The sequence below is a fragment of the Nuphar pumila genome, chromosome 10 (genome assembly GCF_984573655.1).
Source record: "Nuphar pumila chromosome 10, dmNupPumi1.hap1.1, whole genome shotgun sequence".
NCBI classification, from domain to species: Eukaryota; Viridiplantae; Streptophyta; class Magnoliopsida; order Nymphaeales; family Nymphaeaceae; genus Nuphar; species Nuphar pumila.
The window spans coordinates 10,905,393-10,931,276 of record NC_143258.1 but is presented as its reverse complement, the minus strand read 5'-3'; the positions used below and the strand labels follow the sequence as shown (position 1 = coordinate 10,931,276).

The 25,884-nt window shown below is 36.7% G+C and overlaps 1 protein-coding gene across 1 annotated transcript in view; it reads left to right on the top strand.

Annotated features, from left to right (window-relative positions):
- Nucleotides 1-25,884, top strand: part of LOC149823479 (D-aminoacid aminotransferase-like PLP-dependent enzymes superfamily protein) — a 48,573-nt gene that overhangs the window by 6,426 nt on the left and 16,263 nt on the right. The window contains exons 2-4 of the mRNA XM_090018861.1: nt 21,175-21,601; nt 21,865-21,982; nt 22,795-22,916. Coding sequence (XP_089874987.1) covers nt 21,175-21,601; nt 21,865-21,982; nt 22,795-22,916 — 667 coding nt within the window. The remainder of the gene's footprint in view (nt 1-21,174; nt 21,602-21,864; nt 21,983-22,794; nt 22,917-25,884) is intronic.

Genomic DNA, 25,884 nt, shown 5'->3' with positions numbered 1-25,884 from the left:
TGCACAAATGCACTTACACCACACTTGCACAAATACGTAAAATACACAAAAAAGAGTAAACATGCACTTAAGGCATGTAATTCAATAAAAAAGAAATGCTTGAGGCTCTCAAGCTTACAAAACAAAGGGGGGAACACCCCTATTTACACAAATGCAAAGGGCCACATGGGGGGGCTCCCAAAGGAGTCGTTGGGGAGCCCCCAACGGTCACATTTGCGACTCTATTGGGGGGACCCCCAATGTGACACATTAAATAAAGAAAATAAAAAATAAAAATAAAGGGAAAAGAAAGAAAAGAAAAAAGATTACAATATATTCCAAGTGGAATATGTGCAAGATGTGAAATTACAATGATACCCTTTTCAGGTAAAATAATAAAAAGATATATATATATATATATATATATTTATATATATAGAGATACATATACATATGTTTAGAATATGTATATGTATCTCTATGTATATAAATATGTATATATATATATACTTACAACATTGGTTTTGGAGATATATTTTAACAATCATGAGCCATGAACACTTGATGATATTTTGTACGAAGATTGAGCTTTGTAAAGAACACGATTTTGTGCAATTCTTCAAGTAATTCCTTAATGACCAGAATCAGGAACTTGTCTTTCACTGTTATGTCATTCAAGGCCCGATAATTTACGCAAAATCTCCATGTGCCGTCCTTCACCAAGAGCACCAATGAGGATAAAGGACTCACTCTCGAGGCGGATGATCCCTTTGCTCAACATCTCTCCTATGAGTTTTTCGATCTTGTCTTTTTGGGAGTGAGGGTACAGATAGGGCCTTACATTCACGGGTTTGGTGCCCATCTTCAAGGGTATTCTATGGTCTTAGGACCTCATAGGTGGCAGACCATGTGGCTCATCAAATACTTTAGAAAATTCTTTCAACAAATTAGCCATGCCAGAGAAAACATCTATTATATCCATGGCAATTTTTTACTCTGTCGCTTGGGTGACGAGCAAGTAGGCACGTTGGGTGCCATACAACATTTTCATAGCCCCTTTTCGTTGTACTTCCTCTGCTGTTGGGGGTCAGATATCAACGTGTTGGTTTTTTGAAAATTGCAGGCCGTTGATTTTTGAAACCTTATAAAAACCTATCAATGCATCAGAATCTAATGTCCCAAGAACTAATTCCTAAAAAAACAAGCATATAGATGTACCCTTCGGATTTTTCAGGCTCGAGTTGGACGAATCGGGGATGAGCCCGGTTGGGAGATCCAGATTTGCAACTGATGAGTACGACAATTTGAGTTGCATGGACTCAAGCGGATCGAACCTGTTGGACTTAGACCTTGGGGCCTGTGGGTTATGTGTCTTAAGGTCAACACCCTTGCTAACACAGTCGTGAAGAGGTCGTAGGTCAAATCATCTAGCCGAGTAGGTACAATTTGGGATTTAGTGAGAATTTTGGATATGATATTAGGTCTAGAGCTTGTAGGACCTGGTATAGAGGCTATAGGTAGGTCTAGGGATGTGTGTAAAGGGTCTGGACAGGTGCTAGTCTGCAGGCGAGGTTGTTGACAGTCTGGGGTTCTCGGGTCGGTCCAATGGGTAGATCGGTCTAATGGTAGGAGTGAGTGGAGGTAGTACAAATGACCTATGCTCAATCATAATCTTCTTTCCTAATTGTCGATCCTATACAAAACAACAATTTGGAGAAAATATAACACTAGTTATAACAAGTTATTTGACCACCATAGATCAAATTCATGGCAAGGGTAATAACATCTTCAACTGACTTTTAGGGTTCAAATACAAATTAATAGAACTCAAAGTTTGATACAAAAATAATTGCACCATGCATGGCTAAAAAAGAACCATGGCATGGTTTACAAAATGTTTAGTATAAATTCATTAATAGACATATCTCATGATGCTATAGAGTCTATTAGCTAACTTGACTTAGGATCAAAAGTACGTGTAGGAGTTGCATTGGGAGAAGAAGATGATAATGATGCAACAACACACTGGGCTAGAAGCTGCCGTGTTTGCATCAACAACTGAGTGCTAATTGTAGTTCCAATTAAGGATAAGGCTGCAAGAAAAGTGAATCATCTCTAATCTAGAGTATCTATCTATTAGCTAACTCAACTTAGGATCAAAAGTATGTGTAGGAGTTATATTAGGAGAAGATGATAAAGGTGCAACAACATACTGGGCTAGAAGTTGTGTTTGCTTCATAAACTGAGTGCTATTAGTAGTTTCAACCGAGGATAAGTGTAACAGCCCCAAAATTCACCCTAAATATCATGATTTTTTTAGGTTCTTTTACAAAATCTAGAAAAAATCTTTATATAAAACGAAAATACATCCCATGAATCAGGGGCACATTTCCATATTCCACCATCAAACCAACCATTGATGAAACAAAATAGTTCAAACTAATAAAGAAAATTTAATAAACTTCAACTTAAGTTCACAGTTTTTTTCCAACCCATCCTGTTTAGAAAAAGAATACCCAATAATCCATAGATCCGTCATCTCCAACACTAGTCCCGCCATCACGCTGTTCAACTATGCTCGAGTCTCAATACCTGGGAATATGAAACAATAGGTGAGAACCACGATTCTCGTACGAAATTTTTACATAATCCAACAGTAAGTCATAAAGCATAAATCTAACAAACATCACCTTTAGAAAATGTTAAAGTACATGAAATAATTCAAATACGCTTGCAACCACATAAGATACATAAACCAATTACTAATTAACTTTGATCTTTCTTATTGACACTTACATTTGAATGCCTAAGCATGTTACTTATAATCAATTTAAGTTTCCTCCTGACCCCACCGTGGGTACTGTTTCCAGGCAAAAACCGAAGTACAAGGCAATCCTCATGGGTATATTTTTTCACACACAATTATATTTTATTAACCTGGTATGCACCTGATTCTTAGAACGACATTGGGATACAACACCCTAAACGACCACTGCTTGGTATACTAATAACGCTTAACATCTGAAACCCAAAACCACACTATTCTCAGGTATCAATGGTGGCAAATGTCCCCTACTACCGTATCCGTGGATAATGAGCAACCAGTCGTGTTCTTGGGAAAAAATCCTGGGAGTTCGGTACCACCCTGTCCCACTTTCTTAGTGGGCAACCAAGAAACAAAAATTAATACACTATTTGGGTATCTTTTACATCTTTAACTTTCATACGTTCTTACCATAAAAAACAGTTTTGGATCCACAACATTTATATTATGCACTCATTCCATATGAATTTCATCCAACTCAACATGCATATCATCTCATGCATCATCCGATTGGGTTATCTCCCTGCTTGGACACAACAATGTACCTATAATGTGCCAATTGTGCCATTCATCGTATGTATCGTGACAAAGTTTAAACTATGCATTTAAATGATTTTCACATGAAATTACACCAACACACTGCTTCAATAGGCCTATATGCTGCTCGACAATATGCCACAAACTCATCCGGTTCACCTCTTGAACCATCTCATGCATATAAGCAAAACAATCTACTAAGTTGGGACTGATAACGCATAAACTTAACTGACATTAGAAATTTCATCATAAATTGTACATGACGATTTAGGCTTTGATATTTTACCTGAAAGTACTTATGTATGTTAAATTTATATTCTCAAAATCTCTGACCTTAACTTGTTACAAAACAGAAAATAAAATTATGGAACATAAAATGTTTTCCCGATGTCCAGAACCTTATCCAATTCAATATTTCAAAAACAAATCTGTTATAAATTGTCCAGGAAAAATTAGACGTTGAGATTTTTACTGTAGGTGACGATATGTTAGATTCAAACCCATCAAATTTCAGAATTTAATTCGATTCTTGTTGAGAGATAAAAATCTCGAGCAACAAACAACAAACAACAACAACTACGCCTTCATCCCAAAACAATTGGGGTCAGCGATATGAACCAAAAAAGAAATTCATTTTGGGTCTTCCACATGAATCCTTTTCCTCCAATCATTTCTATCCAATGCCATGTCCTCGGTGAGGTTCAAAGCATTCATATCCTTTCCTATCATCTCCATCCAAGTCTTCCTAGGCCTACCCCGACCTCTTTTAACTAATATATTTTCCCATTTCTCCAACCTTCTAACTGGAGCATCATTAGGCCTTCGCCGAATATGTCCAAACCACCGTAAACGATTCTCTCGCATCTTATTTTCAATGGGTGCAACACCTACCTTCTTACGTATCTCCTCGTTCCGAATCTTATCTTTTATTGTATTTCCACACATCCATCTAAGCATCCGCATCTCAGCTACACTCATTTTTTGAATATGATGTCTCTTGGCAGCCCAACATTCCGTACCATATAGTAAAGCGGGTCTAATAGTCGTCCTATAAAACTTTCTCTTCAACCGCAATGACATTCTACGATCGCACAACACTCCAGTTGCACTTTTCCATTTCATCCACCCAATCTTTATCCTATGATTTACATCTCCATCAATTTCTCTATACTTTTGAATGATGGATCCCAAATATTTGAAATAATCATTCACCGGTATTTCTTGCTCACCAAACTTGACTACACTCCCATCACTACTTCGTTGCTTACTAAACCGACATTCCATATATTCAGTCTTACTCTTACTCAACTTAAAACCTCTAGCTTCCAATGTCTGTCTCCATAATTCTAACTTAGCATTAACCCCAGCTCTAGACTCATCAATCAAAACAATCTCATCAGCAAACAACATACACCATGGCACATTTTCTTGAATTGATCTCGTAAGCTCATCCATCACTATCGCAAATAGGAAAGGGCTTAAAGCAGATCCTTGATGTAACCCAACCGTTATCGGAAAATTGGTTGTCACCCCTCCACAAGTGCGGACATTGGTTACTACTCCTTCATACATATCTTTAATTATACTAATGTACTTGAGAGAAACACCTTTCTTCATCATTGTCCACCAGAGAACGTCCCTAGGTACTCTATCGTATGCCTTCTCTAAATCAATAAAAACCATATGCAAATCTTTGTTCCTCTCTCTATATCTTTCAATAAGTTGTCTAAGAAGATGTATAGCTTCCATAGTTGATCTTCCAGGCATAAAACCAAATCGATTCTCTGATATCATGACAACCTTCCTCAACCTAGACTCAATCACCCTCTCCCAAAGTTTCATAGTATGACTCATGAGTTTTATACCACGATAGTTTGTGCAATCTTGTATATCACCCTTATTCTTATATAAAGGCACCAAAGTACTCTTCCTCCACTCATTAGGCATCTTATTTGTTCGCCAAATCAAGTTAAAAAGATTTGTCAACCATTCTAAACCTTTCTCTCCCAAGCATTTCCAAGCCTCGATAGGTATACCATCTGGGCCAACTGCCCTTCTTGATTTCATTTTCTTCAAAGCCTCTGCAATTTCTTTCTTTTGAATCTTGCGCATGAAGTCACGATTTATCTCATGAAAAGGAATGGAGAAGTCTCCAAGATCTTGAGCATGACTATCATTAAATAGCTTATCAAAATAATCTTTCCATCTCTCCTTAATCTCCTCATCTTTGACTAAAACCCTTTGCGTTTCATCTTTGATACATCTAACAATACCCAAATCCTTCGATTTCCTATCTCTCATCTTTGCAAGCCTATAAATATCCTTTTCGCCTTCTTTGGTATCCAACTTGTCATAAACCTCATTATATACCTTAGCCCTCGCGTTTCGAACAACTTTTTTAGCTTCCTTCTTTGCTATCATATACTTCTCCGAATTCTCATTATCACGACTCTTACTTAGATAATAGCTAATTTGATATCCTCGTTCCACCATGATGTATCCTTACCTAGTGGTGCACCGCCTTTAAACTCACCCAATACCTCCTTAGCCACTTTTCTCATGCCACCCGCTATCTTATTCCACATTGATTCTGAATCTTCCTCGAGACACCAATCAACTTCCTTAACTACCTGCTCTACAAACATTCCTTGTTTAGCTCCTTTCAGTGCCCACCACTTGATTCTAGGATCTATCCTATGTCTATCTCTTTTGCGGCATTGTCTAATTCTAAGATCTAAAATTAAGACTCTATGTTGTGTAGCTACACTTTCTCCCGGTATAACCTTACAATCGATGCAACAACCCCCATCTCTCTTTCTAAGTAGGAAAAATCTATCTGACTCGTATTAACCCCACTTTTAAATGTTACTAGGTGAGACTCCCTCTTCCTAAACCAAGTGTTTGCTAAGATCATATCATAGGACAAACAAAAATCTAAAATCCTTTCTCCACTTTCATTTCTTTCTCCTGTACCATAGCCTCCATGGATACTCTCAAATCCATCCCTACTAATGCCTACATGTCCATTAAGGTCACCGTCGATGAAAAGTTTATCTCCGTAAGATATCCCTTGTACTACTCCATCTAAATCTTCCCAAAATTGATGCTTAATGGAATCATCTAAACCTACTTGAGGTGCATAAACACTAATAATATTAATAATATTCGTACCTAATACTAATTTAATAAGTAAAATTCTATCACCCTTCCTACGGACCTCAACTACATTATCTATAAACTGACGACTCATAACAATCCCTACTCCATTCCTATTCCTATTTATTCCTGTATACCAAATCTTATATCCCCAAGGTTCTATCACTTTAGCTTTCTCACCTACCCATTTGGTCTCTTGAAGACATAAAATATCAATCTTTCTCCTACACATAACATCTACTAACTCTACCAACTTACCAGTTAAAGACCCTATGTTCCAAGTGGCTAACCTAATTTTATGGTCTTGGACTAACTTCTTTACCCCCACCCGTCCAACAAAGTGAGGGAACCCTTGCCTATTTGACACCACACCCGGGCGCCAGTGTGACGCGTCGCTTCTGGGCGACGACCTAGCAACCCTTGCCCATTTATCACTGCCTCCGGGCCTAGAGAGTACAACACGTCGCTCAGTAGGGAACGCCCCAACGAAATTCTCATATTGGTTCATTTTCATAGGATATGACAGTTTTTATGCTGGCTGTCACAGGCCTACCGCAACCCTCCTCCTTTATCCGAGCTTGGGACCGGCAGTGTATAACTAAACAGTTATACACAGGCGGAGTTAAAAATCTCGAAACACGTACTATTTCTGATATTCGATAGAACATGTCCCTGAGAACTAGAGATTTTGGCCCAACTTTTGCGAATTTTCGTCTCCAAACCATGAGGAGTCGACCTCTAAAATTTTAATTGTGTTCTTCTATATTTAGACTAACACACCTTAAAATTTCAACCACAAATCCTGAGTATTTTGGGGATATGATTTTTACAAAATACTCTTATCTCTGTAGGTTTATAGTCAGGATAGAATATCTGTTTCGTCTTGCATATGGCATATCTCTCAATCCACAACTCATCCGAGTATGAAATTTGATCTTGAACTACTTCCATATGTATTTAATATCCCTACCAAATTTAAGGATTTATGAAGTTGTGGTTTGAGAGAACCAGAATTATCGTTTTGACTGGTTGGACTAAAATAGCACAACACAAATTCTAGTTTTTCAAGAAATTCAAGATAACTTCAAGAAATTCATCCAACGAAATAAAAGTACATGTGCACATCAAGAACATGAAAACAATTTCTATAGACATGATGTATATAACAAAAATCCATCATCTAATATAAATATAAAACCTAAATCCAATTGTTTTTAAAGGAAAACGAGTTTGATTTCTTTTCTAAATCAAAACACTTTTTACGAAGAAAATCTTGGTTTTAAAATTAATTCCAATCTAGATCCTCTGAACTCAACCTATAAAAACAAAGTTCAATGCTTGATTGGCTTATGCTGGACCCCATACATGCTGAAAAACGTAAGATCCCGTACCTTAATGCGGTTTTTGTTCGGTTAAAACACCACACACGAAAACGAAGGTCAAATTGTAACGTAGCGCTCTCGTGATACCTTCGGAACGCAAAAGAGATCGTAGATCCTTTTCCCAACATATGTGGTTGTTGTCCATGGCCAAGGTACACATCTGACATCAGACCTAACACACAAAAACAAGTCAAAACACAAACACAATCAACTAATATGGCCGGTCACCGAAAAAATTGTGGAGGAAAAGGCTTACTTAAGCAACAATGACCTCTAGAATGGCTGGCTGGAAGGCTGGTCCTCTATTCTCCCTCGTTCTCTTTCTCAACGCGGTTAATGGGGAAAAGAAGGAGACTCAAACCATTTCTATAAAGGAGGTTGGGTTTCCTACTTGTATCCAAATCTCTAGGTGACACCCCCTCCTTGTAGTTAAAAAAAACAACAACTTCCTAGTTCCCAACTAGTTTTTTTTTCTAAAATTTGGACTCCTCAAGTGGTCCCATGCATGGACTATGGATCCTCTCCATTGGGTCAATGATCCAACATAGGGTCCATTTCTAGGATCCAACATATTATACTAATCCCTTTTCTAAATAAATAATGATTAATTATAATGAACTTACACCTATGAATCTTTCGTAATAAAAGCATTCACATCAATTTTTTTTTAATTCAATGAAAAATTCTCATTAATTAAAATTTTCGGGTTTTAAAAAATGCTTAGTATTACAATAAGGCTGCAAGAAAAGTGAATTATCTCTAATCTAGAGGAGTATCTTGTGAAAGTATCTTCAATAAGATACTCTGATCAAGACCTCAATATTCTTGATAACAAACACATGCATGCATGCACAATAAGAACACTTAGAGCACTTGTGCACAAAAGCACAACTCACAAAATATCACAAATGCACAAAGGCATAAAAAATGAATAACAAACTTTATAAATCACTTGGGCTTTGACCCAAAGCCTTATGCATACAATAGGGGGAATACCCCTTTTTATAGAGGAGGTGGAGGCCTTGGAGGGGCTCCATTTCTAGTCGTTGGAGCCCCTCCAACGATCACAAATGTGACCGTTGGAAGGGGCTCAACGACTAGATGGTGGGCCCCTCCAAGGTGTACACTACCTTTTACAAACTAAAAAGAAAAAGAAAAATTTAAAGAAAAAGAAAAATAATTAAAAGAAAAATAATTACAACATATTTGAAAAATAAATATATGCAAAAAGACTAAACTACCCCTATGACTATTACAAGAAATAATTATATATACTTTATATATATATATATATGTAGGTAGGTACATATACATATATATATGTAATATATATGTGCATGTATCTTCCTATATATATATGTATAATTACATTGATTTGATATTACAATTTAACACCCCCCTCAAACTTAGGGCATGATAACCGAAAGTTTGCCAAGAAGAAAGTTGAACCGCGGAGAACACAATGCTTTGGTGAAGAAATCTGCCAACTGATATTCTGAAGTGACATACAGAAGTTCTATGATTCCTTTCAGATAGGCTTCTCGAACATAGTGACAATTCATCTCAATGTGTTTAGTCCGCTCATGAAACATATGATTTTTGGCAATATATATTGCACTCTTATTATCACAACATAACTTAGTGTGCCATTTTTATTGTGATCCCCATGTCTTTTAACAACTGATGAATCCATACAATTTCCATGGTAGTAGTTGCCATGACACGATATTCAGCTTCAGTTGAGGATAAAGACACTTTTTGTTGCTTCTTGCATCTCCATGAGATCAACGAGTCTCCTAAAAACACGCAAAAACCAGTGATGGATTGACGATTATTTGGGTCACCTCACCAGTCAGAGTCAGTATAAGCAATTAACTTTAATTCAGAAGATGACAAGAATACTCCCTTATTTAGTGTGCTCTTTATGTATCTTACGACTCGCAGGATGACACTCATGTAGACTGATGTTGGTGCATGTTGGAACTGACTTGCAGTATGAACTGCATGAGAGATATGAAAAGAAGTGTTTTCTCGGTTACGGGTCATGGATCTGAAGATCCAGGACCCGTGACATCCACTTCTTCATTAATGGCATTATGTAATATTGATTATTGTAATGAGGGGTATTTTAGTACCCTAAAAATGTTGTAATCACTGGTTAATATGAAGGAATACACAGCAGCCGACCCTATTGCAAAAGGGGTATCGGTTTCTCCCAACTTCTCTCTCCCTTTCTCTCTCTCTCTCTGTTTTTCAGATCTCACGCGTGGAAGGACCTGGAGATTCAAAATCTAACATGGTATCAGAGCCACGCTTCAGTTGAAACTGGAATCGATCTCAAAGGTACGTCCGATAGATCTATCCTTCTCGATTTCTTCTTCTAAGTCAAGAACATATCCCTCCGTTCCCTATTTTCATTTTTGTCTCCCCACATTCCTTTATTCTCTATCAGATCTGATATCAATCAGATCTGAAGATAATCAGATCTGATTCAGATCTGACTTCTTCTTTCCACAGTCTTCTTTTCGCCTCTTTCTATTTTTCTTTTACCTCGGTGGTGGCTGAACCTCGGTTCCCCCACAACCTTCTTTCTATCCCCTGAGTAACTCAATCCAGATTTGGATTTTCGACTCCACAACCTTCTTTCTATCCCTTGAATAACTCAATCCAGATTTTCGACCCAAATACCTAGTTTATCACGGTTGATAACAGCGTGCTCTAATCACGCAGGGTCCTATTTCTCATTCTGTCACTCGCATACCTAGTTTATTGCTGTTGGTAGCAGCGTGATCTAATCACGCAGGGTCCTATTTTGATTCACCTGCATCCTTAATCAAGCCGATACATTCATTTTCTGTTTCATTCATATCAAATCAGAAATCTGATTGACATTCAATTTTTGTTTCATATCAGCAATCTGAATTAGTTTCTGCAGTCTGATAGCATCGATCTGAGTTAGTTCCTGCAAAAAAAAAAAAAAACTGCAGGTGAGCAGATTGTGCTGAATACTTTCTTAATTCTGTGAAACATGAATTCACTTCCTAGTCAATCAGTTCTTTCTTCCAGTTTTCTCAGTCAACTCGTGTCTGAAAAATTAAATAATGGTAATTTCTTGACTTGGAAGAGGCAAATCATACCTTTCATTAGGAGTCAGGATCTTTCTGGACACCTGGATGGATCTATTCCAGTTCCTCCGGAGTTCCTATCACAAGAAGAAAGGGACAGCAAAGGGGAAGCTACTACTGTATATGTTAGAAATCCTGAATTTGTGGCTTGGATGAAAAGAGACCAAGCGCTTGTTGCTTATATTACATCAACACTGTCACAAGAGGTTCTTGTAGCCATTCCAGATGACTGCACTGCCATGCAACTTTGGAACAGACTAGTTCAGACATACTCACAGGTTTCTCAGGCCAGGATTATGTTTCTTAAAAGAGAATTTCAAATGTTAAGAAAGGATTCCATGTCCATCATGAAATATTTGAACAAAATGAAGGTTATCACAGATCAGTTAGCAGTTGTTGGAAGTACAGTTTCTGATAAAGATTTGGTACAGCAAACCCTCAGTGGATTGGGACACGACTATCATATGATTGTCACTTCTCTATTATGTTTACCTGAGCTGCCCAACTTTGAAGATCTGCGCGCAAAATTGTTACAATATGAGATGAATCTAAAGGGATTTTCTGAAGAATCATCTATGCAAACTGGGGCACAAGAAGTTCTTGCTACAGGGGTTACTTATGCACGAGGACGAGGAGGTTATGATATCAAGGGAAAAGGAGCACAAGGGAGAAGTAGCCATGGCGATCGTGGATTATTTCCTACACCCAACTCATATACCAACTCACAAAGAAAGAGGCCAATCCCTACTTGCTTTCTGTGTAATAAAAGGGGGCACATCAAAGCCAACTGCTGGTTCAATCCCTTAAATAAAGGAAAATCAACACAAACTGAAGCAAAAAGAGGTACAGACAGTACAAGGACCAATGGAGAAGTAAAAGAGTTGTTGTTGTCAGCCTTAGCAGAATTGAATCTTAAACAGAATGAGCAAGGTACTTGGTATGTGGACTCTGGCGCAGCGACTCATGTTACTGGTGATGCAGGTAAGCTCCTAAAACTTGTTCCTTACATTGGTAGAAGTAGTATAGTTACTGGAGATGGATCACACCACTCTGTCTCGCATATTGGAAACTCCATCATACCCTTGCTCGAATCTTCCATCAATCTTTCAAATGTTCTTTATGCTCCTAATATCAAGAAAAACATTGTTTCAGTTTCTAAACTTGTTGATGATGTCAAAGCCTCAGTTGAATTTACTCCTTCTGTTCTTGTTAAGGATCTCTACACGAAGGAGACGTTCGCTAGAGGAAAACGACAAGGCAATATGTATGTTTTTCAAGAAGATCCTTCAGCACATGTTAGCTCTGCAGATCCAAACTTGAAGCTCCAATCATCGTTGTCTTCTGAAAATCCTACCTGCGTTTTTAGTGTCTCTGAAATCAATAAGCCAAATCTTTGGCATGGTCGTCTAGGTCACTGCAGTAGTAGTTTCATTGAAAAGCTTGTTTCGAATAATCTTATTCCCAAGTCAAGTCTAGGAATAAATGTCAATGACAATAAATGTTCTAGTTGTCTCTTATGTAAGAGTCATGTTTTACCATTTCATTCTATCAATAAAAGAGCTTCAAGACCTTTTGAGACTATCTGTTCTGATGTTTGGGGGCCTGCTCCAGTTGCTTCCATGTCTGGAACTAGATATTATCTTTTATTTGTTGACAATTATTCTCGATATTCCTGGATATTTTTCATGAAACATAAATCCGAGACTTTCAAGTTGTTCCATAACTTCCATTCCTTTGTCAAAAACCAATTTTCTGAAAACATCCTAAGTTTCCAATGTGACGGAGGAGGTGAATTCTCTTCCATTGACTTTACTAACTTTCTTCAAAGTAATGGGATAAGAAAAAAGGTGTCTTGCCCACACACACCTCAGCAGAATAGGATTGCTGAAAGGAAGCATCGCCATATTGTTGAGAGTGCGATGAGCATGATGCATGACAGTAATCTTCCGATCACTTTATGGACAGAGGTTTTTCATTCTGCAGTTCATGTGATAAATCGATTGCCCATGACTATTTTGGAAAACAAGTCTCCTTGTCTCTTTTTGGTATACACCCCAACTACTATGATTTGCATGTCTTTGGATGTTTATGTTATGTTCATGTTGATAGTTCAAGGAGACATAAGTTTCAGGACAAGGCTTTAAAGTGCAGGTTTGTGGGTTATGCTGATGACTATAAAGGGTACAGGTGCTATGATCCGGTGAGCAAGCGCATCAAAATATCAAGAAATGTCATCTTCGATGAATTGAATTTTGATTGTCGATGTACTAGTTCTTCAGAATCAAAACATAGAGTTGAGGCTTATTATCCTTGGTTGAATTATGAACTTCTCTCAGGAGCTAGTGATGCTTGCTCAAATTGCATTCAAAAGGATAAGAAACTTGTGTCTACTGATGGAATGATTGATCATGAAAATACAGACTCAACTTTGAATCCTGGAAGATATAAAGGTCTTGTCTACACTCGACGAGGAAGAGAGTCACCCATCATAGTTGATTCAGACATGGACGCATCCTCAACATCCAACATTGTTGATACTAGAAGATCCACACGTTCTCGCCATCCAATTGAAAGGTGGGTCAGTTATGAAAATTTCTCATTAGATTTTCAACTCTTTCTAACAGCCTTGAATAAAGAAGATGAACCCACAATGTTCTCTCAAGCATCAAATTCCAGAAGATGGATTGAAGCAATGAATGAGGAGATGGAAGCTCTACATGAATGTGGTACGTGGGATGTCGTATCAAGACCACCTGACAGAAACGTTGTTGGTTCGAAATGGGTGTACAAAATAAAGTATAAACTGGGACTATAGAGCGATACAAGGCGAGACTTGTAGCCAAAGGTTTTACACAGGAGCAAGGACAGGATTATGATGAAACCTTTAGTCCAGTTGTGAGGATGGGGACAATCCGAGTCATACTTTCTTTAGCCATTGAACACCAATGGACCATTAGCCAACTTGATGTGAAGAATGCTTTTCTTCATGGAGATTTGAGAGAAGAAGTTTACATGGAACAACCCACTGGTTACGCAGAAGGTAATCCTACAAAATATGTCTGCAGACTAAAAAGGGCGATATATGGATTGAAGCAGGCATCTCGATCTTGGTTTGACAGCTTTTCTCTTGAAATACAAAAGTATGGTTTTAAGAAATCTCTTCTTGACCACTCCTTATTTATATTTAAGAACCAAGACACAATTACTCTGTTGTTGATATATGTGGATGATATTATCATCACTGGCAGTTCCAATGAGCACATTGAAGAAGTCAAACATCTCTTGAATCAGAGGTTCAAAATGAAGGATCTTGGCAAACTACGGTACTTTCTTGGAATTGAAGTCGACAGTTCCTCTGAAAAAATGACTCTCACTCAACATAAGTATACCATTGATGTTCTCAATAAATCGGGTATGAAAGACTGCAAGCCCTTGAGCACTCCTAGCGTTCTTCATCAAAGGCTTAGCTCTCAAGACGGAGATCCATTTGAAAATCCCACACAGTACCGTAACATAGTGGGTATGTTACAATACCTCACTTTTACTTGCCCTGATATAGTCTACTCGGTGAATCAAGTTTCTCAGTTTATGCATGCCCCATGTGAAGGGCATATGGAAGCAGTTAAACGGATACTACGATATCTGAAGGGAACGGTTGGGGATGGTCTCACATATAAGCGAAAGACAAATGGTCAAAGTGCACATGAGATCACTATTTATTCTGACGCGGATTGGGCGGGAGATCCAGATGAACGCAGATCAGTATCAGGCTATTGTGTATTTGTTGGGATGAATCTGGTTTCTTGGAGTAGTAAGAAACAAAAGGCTGTTGCCAGATCCAGTACAGAGGCTGAATACAGGTCAATGGCAGCAGCCACTGCTGAGGCTACTTGGGTTAGACATCTACTGACAGAAGTCGGAGAATCGATATCTCGATCACTTCTTCTGTGTGACAACCAGAGCGCCATTAGTATGTCTTTTAATCCAATCCATCACAGTCGTGCCAAACATATTGAAATAGACCAGCATTTTGTGAGACAAAAGGTAGAAGAGAAAGAGATTGAGCCTGAATTTGTTCGAACTACAGATCAAGTGGCGGATATATTTACAAAAGGATTGACAAAAGACAGATTTTGGATGTTAAAAGGCAAGTTGTTCATGATTCAAGATCATGCACAACTTGAGGGAGGGTGAAAAGAAGTGTTTTCTCGGTTACGGGTCATGGATCTGAAGATCCAGGACCCGTGACATCCACTTCTTCATTAATGGCATTATGTAATATTGATTATTGTAATGAGGGGTATTTTAGTACCCTAAAAATATTGTAATCACTGGTTAATATGAAGGAATACACAGCAGCCGACCCTATTGCAAAAGGGGTATCGGTTTCTCCCAACTTCTCTCTCCCTTTCTCTCTCTCTCTCTGTTTTTCAGATCTCACGCGTGGAAGGACCTGAAGATTCAAAATCTAACAAGATATTTGGTCTAGTAATACTCAGATACATTAATGATCCCACAAGCTGTCTGTTGGGGGTGGGATCAGAGAGAGGAATACCATCATCAATCTTCATTTTGGCTCCTACTATAGCAGGAGTTTCACAAACCTTATCATTTGTAATACATGACCTGTCAATAATCTCAGAGGCAAGCTTAGTTTGAGATAAAAAATACCCTCTATGAGAGTATGCTACTTCAATACCCAAAAAATAAGTTAGAAATCCCAAATCAGACATTTCAAATTTATTCTTCAAAATTGTTTTTATGCTTTTAACCCCCTTAGAATCACTTCCGGTTATAAGCATATCATCCACATATAAAAGCAGAATGACAATCCCTGCATTGAATTTTCTAATAAATATGGCAGTGTCAGTGAAACAGGATGAAAATCCACTTTCTAACATTACAGAGTTAAACCTATCATACCAAGTCTTGGGGGTTTGTTTTAACCATAAAGTGATTTTCGAAGGCGAAGCACTTTCCCTTTGGGAGTCTTCATTCCTGGTGGAGCATCCATATATACCTCTTTATTCAGATCACCATTTAGGAAAGCATTTTTAACATCTATTTGATAGATGTTCCATTTGCTGATTGAGGCGACGATGATGAGACATCAGACAATGACCATTCGGGCAAAATTGGCAAAAGTTTCTTCATAGTCAATTCCGTATTCTTGACTATATTCTTTTGCTACTAATTGAGCCTTATATCTCTCAAGAGATCCATCGCTCTTAGTTTTTACCTTAAATACCCATCTACATCCTATTACTTTCTTACCCTTAGGGAGATCTTGGAACTCCTAAGTCTTTGCCCTGTTAAGAGCTGAAAGCTCGCATTCTATTGCTTTCAGCCATTCATCATTCTTTTTGGTTTCTTTAAAGTTTATGGATTCTATATATGAATGAATAGCGCTGAGGCAAGCTCTATGTTTAGGGGTAAATGAATCATATGAAATAAACCTAGAAGGTATCTTTCTACTTCTCTCAGTTCTTCGTAGGTTTTTATCATTTGTTGAGTTGGAACCACTAGGTTCACTGTATTTTTCAATTGCACTCCTAAAACTGTTTCTATCTCTATGGGTATATGTTATAGGATCTTTTAATGCTCCTTCATTACTATGTTGGGAGATAGGAGGATGGGAAGAACCATCTTCTTTATCATTGACATCATTATGAATGAAATCGTCATCACTATCATCATCATGTGCTAACATTTCAAATAAAAAAGAGTAATCCATGTTATCTTCAAAGGGTTCACTCTTTTCAAAACCATTAACATTTTCCAGAAAACTCATATTTCTGAAAACATATAGCTTATCATTCTTAATATCATAACAACGAAACCCTTTTTGGGTTTCAGAATATCCAAGAAAGGCGTAGGTAATGGATTTTGGTGAAAGCTTGTCATTCTTGTCAGTAAGAACGAAGCATTTACAACCGAAAATTCTCAACCGACTATAGTCGAGTTCTTTGGTATGTAGTTTTTCAAAAGGTGAGATATTATTCAATTTTTTAGAAGATAGCCGATTTATCAGATAGACAGATGTTAAAGCCGCTTCAACCCAAAAACCTTTTGGGATGTTTTGATAAACAAATAATGTTCGAGTTGTCTCTATTATATATCTATGCTTTCTTTCGACTAATCCATTTTGTTGAGGGGTTTTCAGACAAGATCTTTGGTAAAGAATACCATAACTTTCAAGATAATTTTTGAATTCATTTGAAAGGTATTCTCCACCAGAGTCGGTTCTAAAAATTTTTAGGTTCCCTTTAAATTGATTTTTAATCATCATATGATAGGTTTTAAAAATCAAGAAAACTTCATATTTGTGTTTAAGAAAATAAATCCAACAATATCTCGTGTAGTCGTCAACAAAAATGACATAATATGTGAAGCCTCCTTTTGATAAAACGGGTGCCGGTCCCCATACATCCAAATGGACAATTTCAAAAGGTCTTGTTGTAAACATAGATCTTTGACAAAAAAGGCAATTTTTTCATTTTCCCAATTATACAGTCGTTACAAGTGAAATCACTTTTATATAGACTTTTAACAAAAGGTAAATGAGAAATTTTTACAATATTTGGGTGCTAAGTCTCTTGTGCCACACATTAATATCCTTTTATTGGACAACATTACAAAACGGGTTCTTTGGAATTTGAAGGGAATCGACGTAGGTATAGATCGCCCTTCCTAGAGCCTTCCCCAATCAATCTCCTGGACCGGCAATCCTGTATTCAACATTTGTTAGATGAAAACTTTATATCACACCCATGACTCGAGCGTTGAGACACGAAAAACAAATTTAAGTTTAATTTGGGTATAAATCTAATTTTTGAAATAAAGAACCCTTGTTTTTCAAAATTTCCTATTCCTTTTACTTCAAGAGATGTTTCATCCGCGGTTGAAACAAAGGAGGGAGAGAGATTTTTTGAATATTCAGAAAAAGAACTAAAACTTGGGGTCATGTGAAAAGAAGCATCCAAATCTAAAAGCCAAGAGGTCTTACCGGGAAGAAAAGAGGTTGTCATGGCGGCTCCAAAAATAGCCCCTTTTAGAAGAGGTTGAAGTGCATCCACGATTTGTAACAATGAGAGAGCTGCATTTGAAGATGACGAGCACTCTTCCTTTTGATGTTGGGATGTAGTAGCCATGGCTAGCAACTTTTTCTACTTTGGGCAAATAAGCTTAATGTGCCCCGGTTCCTTACAAAAGTGGCACAAAAGCTTGCTATAATCTCTCTTCACTCCTTGACCACTTGAGTTTTGATTCTTGAAGTGAGGAGGCTTGTAGGTCCTTAAGTTACTCTCCGGTCTTGAGACGGCATTAACACCTTCATTTTCTTTATTATTGGAAGGTGTAGCTAGAACACTTGAGTTGTTCTTGCTAATACTCATACAAGTCTCTTCTCCACTTAGTTTAATAATTACATCTTCAAGAGAGGGGGAAGTGAAGACGGATAAAAGAGAACGGATTTGTTCAAATTCGGGCCTAAACCTATTCAAAAAATTGAAAAATCTATCTTCTTCCAATTGTTTATGACGAAGCTCTATGGTTTCTCCACTCCACTTGGGTTCGAGCATAGCAAGCTCGTCCCAAATAGAAGAGAGTTCAACAAAGTACTCCCTTATAGTCATCTCTCCTTGATGAAGAGTTAGCACCCTCTTTTGGAGGTAATACTTATGGGACAAGTCCCTAGAGGTGTACATCTTCTCAAGGTACTTCCACGCTTGAGAAACCTTCTTAAACTTGATAATATTGGCGTTAATTCTTGTTTCTACGAATGAGAAAATTCATAAGAGGATTTTAAAATTCCTCATCTCCCATTCTTCGTGCTTTTTGGTGGTCTTTAAAAGCCTTGACTCTTTCTTCGTCTTCAAGGATTTTTATTTCTTCTTTCTCCATCAAGGTTATCTTTGGCTCCGGTTCTGGAATCGAGCCTTGGATATAGCCCCAAAGCCCTTTTCCTTTAATATGAGCTTCCATGTTTCCGGCCTAAATGTGATAGTTGGACCCATTGAGTTTGAAGCCAAGAGAGAAATGAGTCTTTTTTCACCCATTAGAGAGGAGAGATGATGAAAAAGAATACGTACCACAAAGGATTTTAAGATCTTTCTTGATAGAAGAGTCTTCTAAAATATTGGATGAATAAGAGGATCCACTCCAATCTCCAAAAATTTGAGAGCATGCTTTTCGAGGCACCGAAAAAAGGAGAATCCACACGATCTTTCTTTCTCCAACCTTGCTTTGATACCATGTGAAAGTATCTTCAATAAGATACTATGATCAAGACCTCAATATTCTTGATAACAAACACATGCACGCATGCACAATAAGAACACTTAGAGCACTTGTGCACAAAAGCACAACTTACAAAATATCACAAATGCACAAAGGCATAAAAAATGAATAACAAACTTTATAAATCACTTGGGCTTTGACCCAAAGCCTTATGCATACAATAGGGAGAATACCCCTTTTTATAGAGGAGGTGGAGGCCTTGGAGGGGCTCCATTTCTAGTGGAGCCCCTCCAACGATCACAAATGTGACCGTTGGAAGGGGCCCAACGACTAGATGGTGGGCCCCTTCAAGGTGTACACTACCTTTTACAAACTAAAAATAAAATTAAAAAAGAAAAATAATGCAAAAAAACTAAACTACCCCTACGACTATTACAAGAAATAATTGTATATACTTTATATATATATATATATATGTAGGTAGGTACATGTACATATCTATATGAAATATATATGTGCATGTATCTTCCTATATATATATATAATATATATATATATATATATAATTACATTGATTTGATATTACAATTTAACATCTCTCGTAATCATGATATTATACCTGCAGGTGTGGCAATTAAAATTGTGAACTTTTTCTTTGTCATGCCAGGTCAATTGGTCTTCATATGCCCTAACTCCTTGTAGTAATGACACTTTATTACATTCATATCTACTTGTCGGGTTCTCTCTGCTCCTATCATAACTCCCTTGACCATCAAAAGATCTTTCTACTACATGCAATGTGGCCTCATTAAACATAGTTCCAAGAGACTTTATCTTAGTCTTTTTAGCAATCAACTCAGTTAGTGCCTGAGTCAATGTAGGCAACCTCATTTTATAAAGCATCACAATTCTGACATTATTAAATCTTGGCCTCAAGGCCATCACTAACTCAATCACTTGAGTCTCTTCCACATTCTTGTTCTCTTTACCTTTGCATGCCTTGCATTTTTTACAATTTGTGCACTTGGATATCGAGTCCCCAAGGCACAAATGACTTTAGTTTCCATAGGGTTGTCTTCAAGTGGTATTTCTTATGCCTTAATTTTATTGATCACATTGTCTTTATTCTCCTCCAAAGTCTGGTCTCATGTTTCTTTGGATTCAATTATTTTGTTATTGGAATGCAGATGATGATCTAGTGGTCAATACATTTCAAGGATGAATGAAATATAATGAGAGCTAGAATTGGGGGAGGAAGATGTCGAATCAAAACTAAATTTATAAACCTACTTAGCCAAGTTGACATTTGAAACCAAGAGTGTTTTTCTAATCATTAAAGGGTAAAAGGTAATATCCTTGTGCCACCCACACCCAGTATTGGTTGGTACTTGGTAGTAAATTTAAAGCATTGCTTTTGATCAAGATAAAAAAATGCTTGTGCCCTTTTTGAAATTAAGCGTTGGGTACCTTTTTGAATAATTAAAAAACATATGTTTTAAAAATTATCCAATGTGTTACTATTTTTATATAATGAAACAACTAATCAAGTCACTAGGTTGACCTTGCTGTGTTCCAAGTCAAGACAGAATGAGTAAAGTCTTTGGCCACTAGGCTTACAAACTATGTATTTGACATATGTTTCGCCATCATTTTGTGCTCACTTAAATATGCGGGTTCTTACAATAAATTTTTTTTTGAAGTCCATTACATAAGGAAATTACATGGAATAATAGAGAATGCCAATTATATCCTTTTAATTTGTAAAATATTGTATGATTAATATCATACATAGGGAATGCCACTCTTATTTGCTAGCTTGTACATGTGAAGGAAAGGAAAATTCTGTAGGCAACTGCATTAAGGTTAATGTTTATATTATGAAAAATATGAATTGTAGTGCTTGGGAATATGATGTTGTATTTTAAATTGTTAGGTGCATATACAACATTTCGCACACATAAAAATGCTTCATATCTGATGTTTTGGGAGAGACATTTACAGCGCCTAGCACAGTCTGTTGAAATATTAGCTGAAAGAAGGCCAGATTTATACCCAATAAAATGCAGATTTGAGGCATCTTGGGACTCAATCATCAGACCTCTTGTTCATATTTCTGTACAAAATGGGTTGAATTTAGCATTGAAGAAGATGAATATTGGAGAAGAGTTGGCAGTTACGTCACTTGTTCATGGAACCGTTGATGAGCTTGATGACAATTGTGTTACCAGACCTTGTGATGTATATGTGCACATTGGAAGTTATTTGCCACTGAAGTTTGGTCTAGGGGATAATGCTGCATGTTTAGCTCTTGTGGGTCAGGGAAGAGAAATTGCTATGTCAAAGTTCTCCGAGTGGGCAAGGTGTGTAAGTTTGAAGTGTGAACGTTTCTATTTCTATCTTTGTTGGTATTTCTAAGATGGGAATCTACCAAGTTCTTCTTTCAGAAGAGTGCCAGACCTCTGTTTACAGAAATAATATGGACATTTGCATGTTTTGATAAGTTAAATATGTCTGCATAGTTTTGGGAAAATTGTGAGGGTTTGGTTGTGCTTTTGGACAAAAGGGCCCATCTTTCCTCTTCTCTACCCATGCCTTTTCTTTTTATAGTTAAAGTTTTTTGCAGGACAAGGAAATCTTTGGAGAAGTTGAGGGCTCCATTGGTGACTGAGCTTCTGTTGTCAAATGATGGTGACCAGATTTTGGAGGGCACTGTGACAAATTTTTTTGTTGTTTGTCAAAAGGTGAATAATTGGCAGATTTCACTTGTTCCCTTGCTCAAGTACTTAGGGCACATTTGCTTGCATCTCATGTGATTTGAAATCATATGATTCTAAATCACAGGGTGGAATGTGATTCTGAATCTCACTGCCCCATATTCTCACATTTACTTGCACATTTGAAATGGAAAAAATGCGAATTGTTTCTCACTGTTATGAGAGAATGATTATCATTTAGGGCCAAGAAAACGTTCCCTTAATGTTTTTCTACTTCACATACATACAATTTAATGTTTCTCTGTTTTCCAATTTGGTCTTCTTTGTTTGCATTTGGATAAAGCTTTTGGTAGTTTAAGTCTCTGTTGCTTAAATTTGATGAGTGTGTGATTTGTCTCTCATCATTAGGCATACCACAAGAAAGGATCTCCCCCTTTTACATGTGATTGTTTTGTCTTATGAATGCTAATTTTAAGGATGATGAGTCACCTTAAGGCCCTCAGATAGCAGACAATAAACTTATTTTGTTTCCTAATAGGCCAGCCGTCATCCCTTGTAAAATTTTCAGGTGCATAACATATTATCTGCTTATTGAATAAAGTAAACTTTATTGAATATTCAGGTCTTTGTTTTCTTTTGCTACTCATATATCATGGTTTGCTTTATATTATGCTTCATATTGATGGAGGTGTATGCCCTTTGCTGCTTTAACTTATGGTGGTTTATTTCATTCTGTTTTTTCTAAAATTTATCTGGCATTTTAGAATTTGTTTCTTAAGGGTATCTTAGAGCTATATTGGACTTTCTTCATTAGATTAATGCAATTGTGACATATGTAGGAAATGAGTCAAATGATTGATGAGGGGCCATCTGATCCAAAAAGTGTGCACCTTTATGAAGTGCAGACTGCTCCAGTGAATGATGGTGTTCTACCTGGAGTAATTCGACACATAGTTTTGGAGTAATTTGCTATTTATCATTTCATATTTCTTAATAAAAGTTGAATGTAGCGTGTATGATCCTTTATGTTGATGGGAGAATATGTTTTATCTTTGAATGTCTTTTATTACTCAATACACCTAGTAATATGTTGAAGTACAAAATTGGATGAAAGTTTTTTTAATGATGTTATGAAGATGATATATATTGGCAAGGGCATTATTGTCTTTCTAGTTATTACTTTGTGGTAGATTTAAAATTTATTGTTATTTGTTCTGTTAGCATCTATGCCACACAGACATTGCACTTATCTTGCGTATCTCGTGTCGACATGACACAACATGACACTCGGACACACCAAGACAATTTATGGACATAGTTAAACCAATGTCGGGCACATTCAACATGGTATCATTAACTTTTTCTTTTACAATTTTAATTTAGTTTTCTATTCACTTTCTTGCCTTTTCTTTTTAAGATTTGTCATCAGCTATGTAACATGGGCACTTCTAAAAAGGAAACATACCCGTGTTGCACCCTCACCCATGTGGGTGCGACACTTGGACACGACTTCCCTTGCGTTAGGTGAAGTCAAACACAATAAGGTCTATTTCTGTAAAATCCGAGAATTTTCTATGAATATTCCATGACTTCATAAATAAAAGTGGAATTTTGCCCAAATATGGTTTTGAAATTTTAATTGTTATATAAATTGCATTTAAATTCTTATTTGATTGGCATTTAATTGTTAATTTTAATCAATTCAACATGTATTTGGAAATATATTTAAATTGTTAATTAATTTGGAATTTAGAAGGCATTTAAAATATAAGTTGAAATTAAAGTGCATTTTTAATTGAATTAAAGTTTTTAAGAAAACCATTAAAAATTGAATTGGGTCTAAATAATGGATTTCGGCCTTGATGGGGTCCCAAGTGTGGGTCAACCCATGTAATGAGGTTTGAATCCATTTGGGAGGAGACCCAACTAGGGTGACATGTATATGCCCAAGTGGTGTAATATCTTGTAAATTTTCCTGATATTTTTTTCAAGTTCAAAAATACAATTTTTATTTAGATAATTATATTTAATGTCAAAAAGTTGAAAATAATAAATACGGGCTGACGTCAATATGGGCCTGGACAGGGTCCAGGGCCCATTGAAGAGATCCATATATGATATGTAAAACCTGCGAATGTTACTCATTTTCAACTTTTAAATTTGAGTGAAATTCAGGGAAAATTCAAGAGTTAAATAGAACTAGGACCCTAGTTAGATCCGTTATGAAACGTAAATCTCGTAGGAGATCTGATTTGGCGATTTTGACTATGGGTTGGTCTAGAAAATGTGTTTTTCAAATTAGACCGACGCCTATTTTGGGTCTTTTTCAATTGGATCAGAGTCGACCGGCCTATATATACATATGGGTTGATGCCATTATGGATATGGACCTGGTCCGGGATCTATATTGACTAGTGCCCATGAATGGGCTGAAATCCAAATAGATATGGATTTAGATCATGGGTCCAACCCCGACTCATAATCCATCCATAACTTTTTAAAACAAAGGAAATTTAAAACTTTAAGAAACACACACACACACATATATATATAATTAATAAAGTAGTTATGATAGAACTCTACCCCAAGTAATGTACTAGAAGGGGGGGGGGGCGTCACCCCATAAAATGTCTTTTCCTATATAAAGAGAGAGACAAAGCCTTTCTCTCTAAAAACTTCAAGTAGAGAGAGAAAGAGAGGGAGGAAAAGAAGAGAGAGAAGAGAGAGAAAGAGAAAGAGGGAGAGGAAAAAAAGAGAAAGAGAAAGAAACAAAGAAAAAAAAGAGAAGGGTCTCACATTCTTCTTCTTCTATTCTTTTTACATATTTTTAGTAAAGCAAGGTACATGTTCCTCTTTTTTTCTGATAGAAGAGGGTTTCACATGTCTCAAATCATATAGGTTTAAGGGTCGAACATGCATGCAAATTTCTGCATGTATATACTATGCATTTTTTATGTTGATGTTTAAAATTGATTTTATGCATCGTTGAACATGTCTGCAAATTTCTGCATGTATATAGTATGTATTTTTTGGTGTTCTTGATGCTTAAAATTGATTTTTTGCATCCTTGAACATGTTTTCAAATTTCTACATACATATACTATATAGTTTTGGTGTTCTTGATGCTTAAAAATGATTTTCTGCGTCCCCGAACATGTCTGCAAATTTCTGCATACATATACTATGTATTCTTGATGCTTAAATCCAAGTTTATGCATCTCTAATCATGTTTGAAAATTTTTGCATGCATACCATGAAGATTTTTATCGTTCTTAATGTTTAAATCCAAGTTTATGCATCCCTAATAATGTCTGAAAATTTCTGCATGCATATCATGTATATTTTTATCGTTCTTGATGCTTAAATCCAAGTTTATGCATCCCGGAACATATCTGAAAAATTTAGCATGCATATCATGTATATTTTTATCGTTCTTGATGCTTAAATTCAAGTTTATGCATCTCTAACCATATCTGAAAATTTCAGCATGCATATCATGTATATTTTTATCGTTCTTGATCCTTCAATCCAAGTTTATGTATCCCTAAACATGTCTAAAAATTCTGGCATGCATATGTATATTTTTATCGTTCTTGATGCTTAAATCCAAGTTTCTGCATCCTTGAACGTGTCTGCAAATTTTGGCATGTATATTCCATGTATTTCTATGTTCTTGATTGGATTTACAACATGTACAGTGTACACACCTATGTTGGTTGCGTTCCGGAGAGGTTCACAGCAGCAAATATACACTTATATATGTGTTGTTTGCGTTATGGACAGGTTCACAGCAACATATATACACTTATATATGTGTTGTCCGCATTTTGGACATGTTCGTAACAACATATATATACATGTATATATGTGTTGTCCGCATTCTGAACAGGTTCGCATCAGCATATATGTACTGTCTGCGTTATGGACAG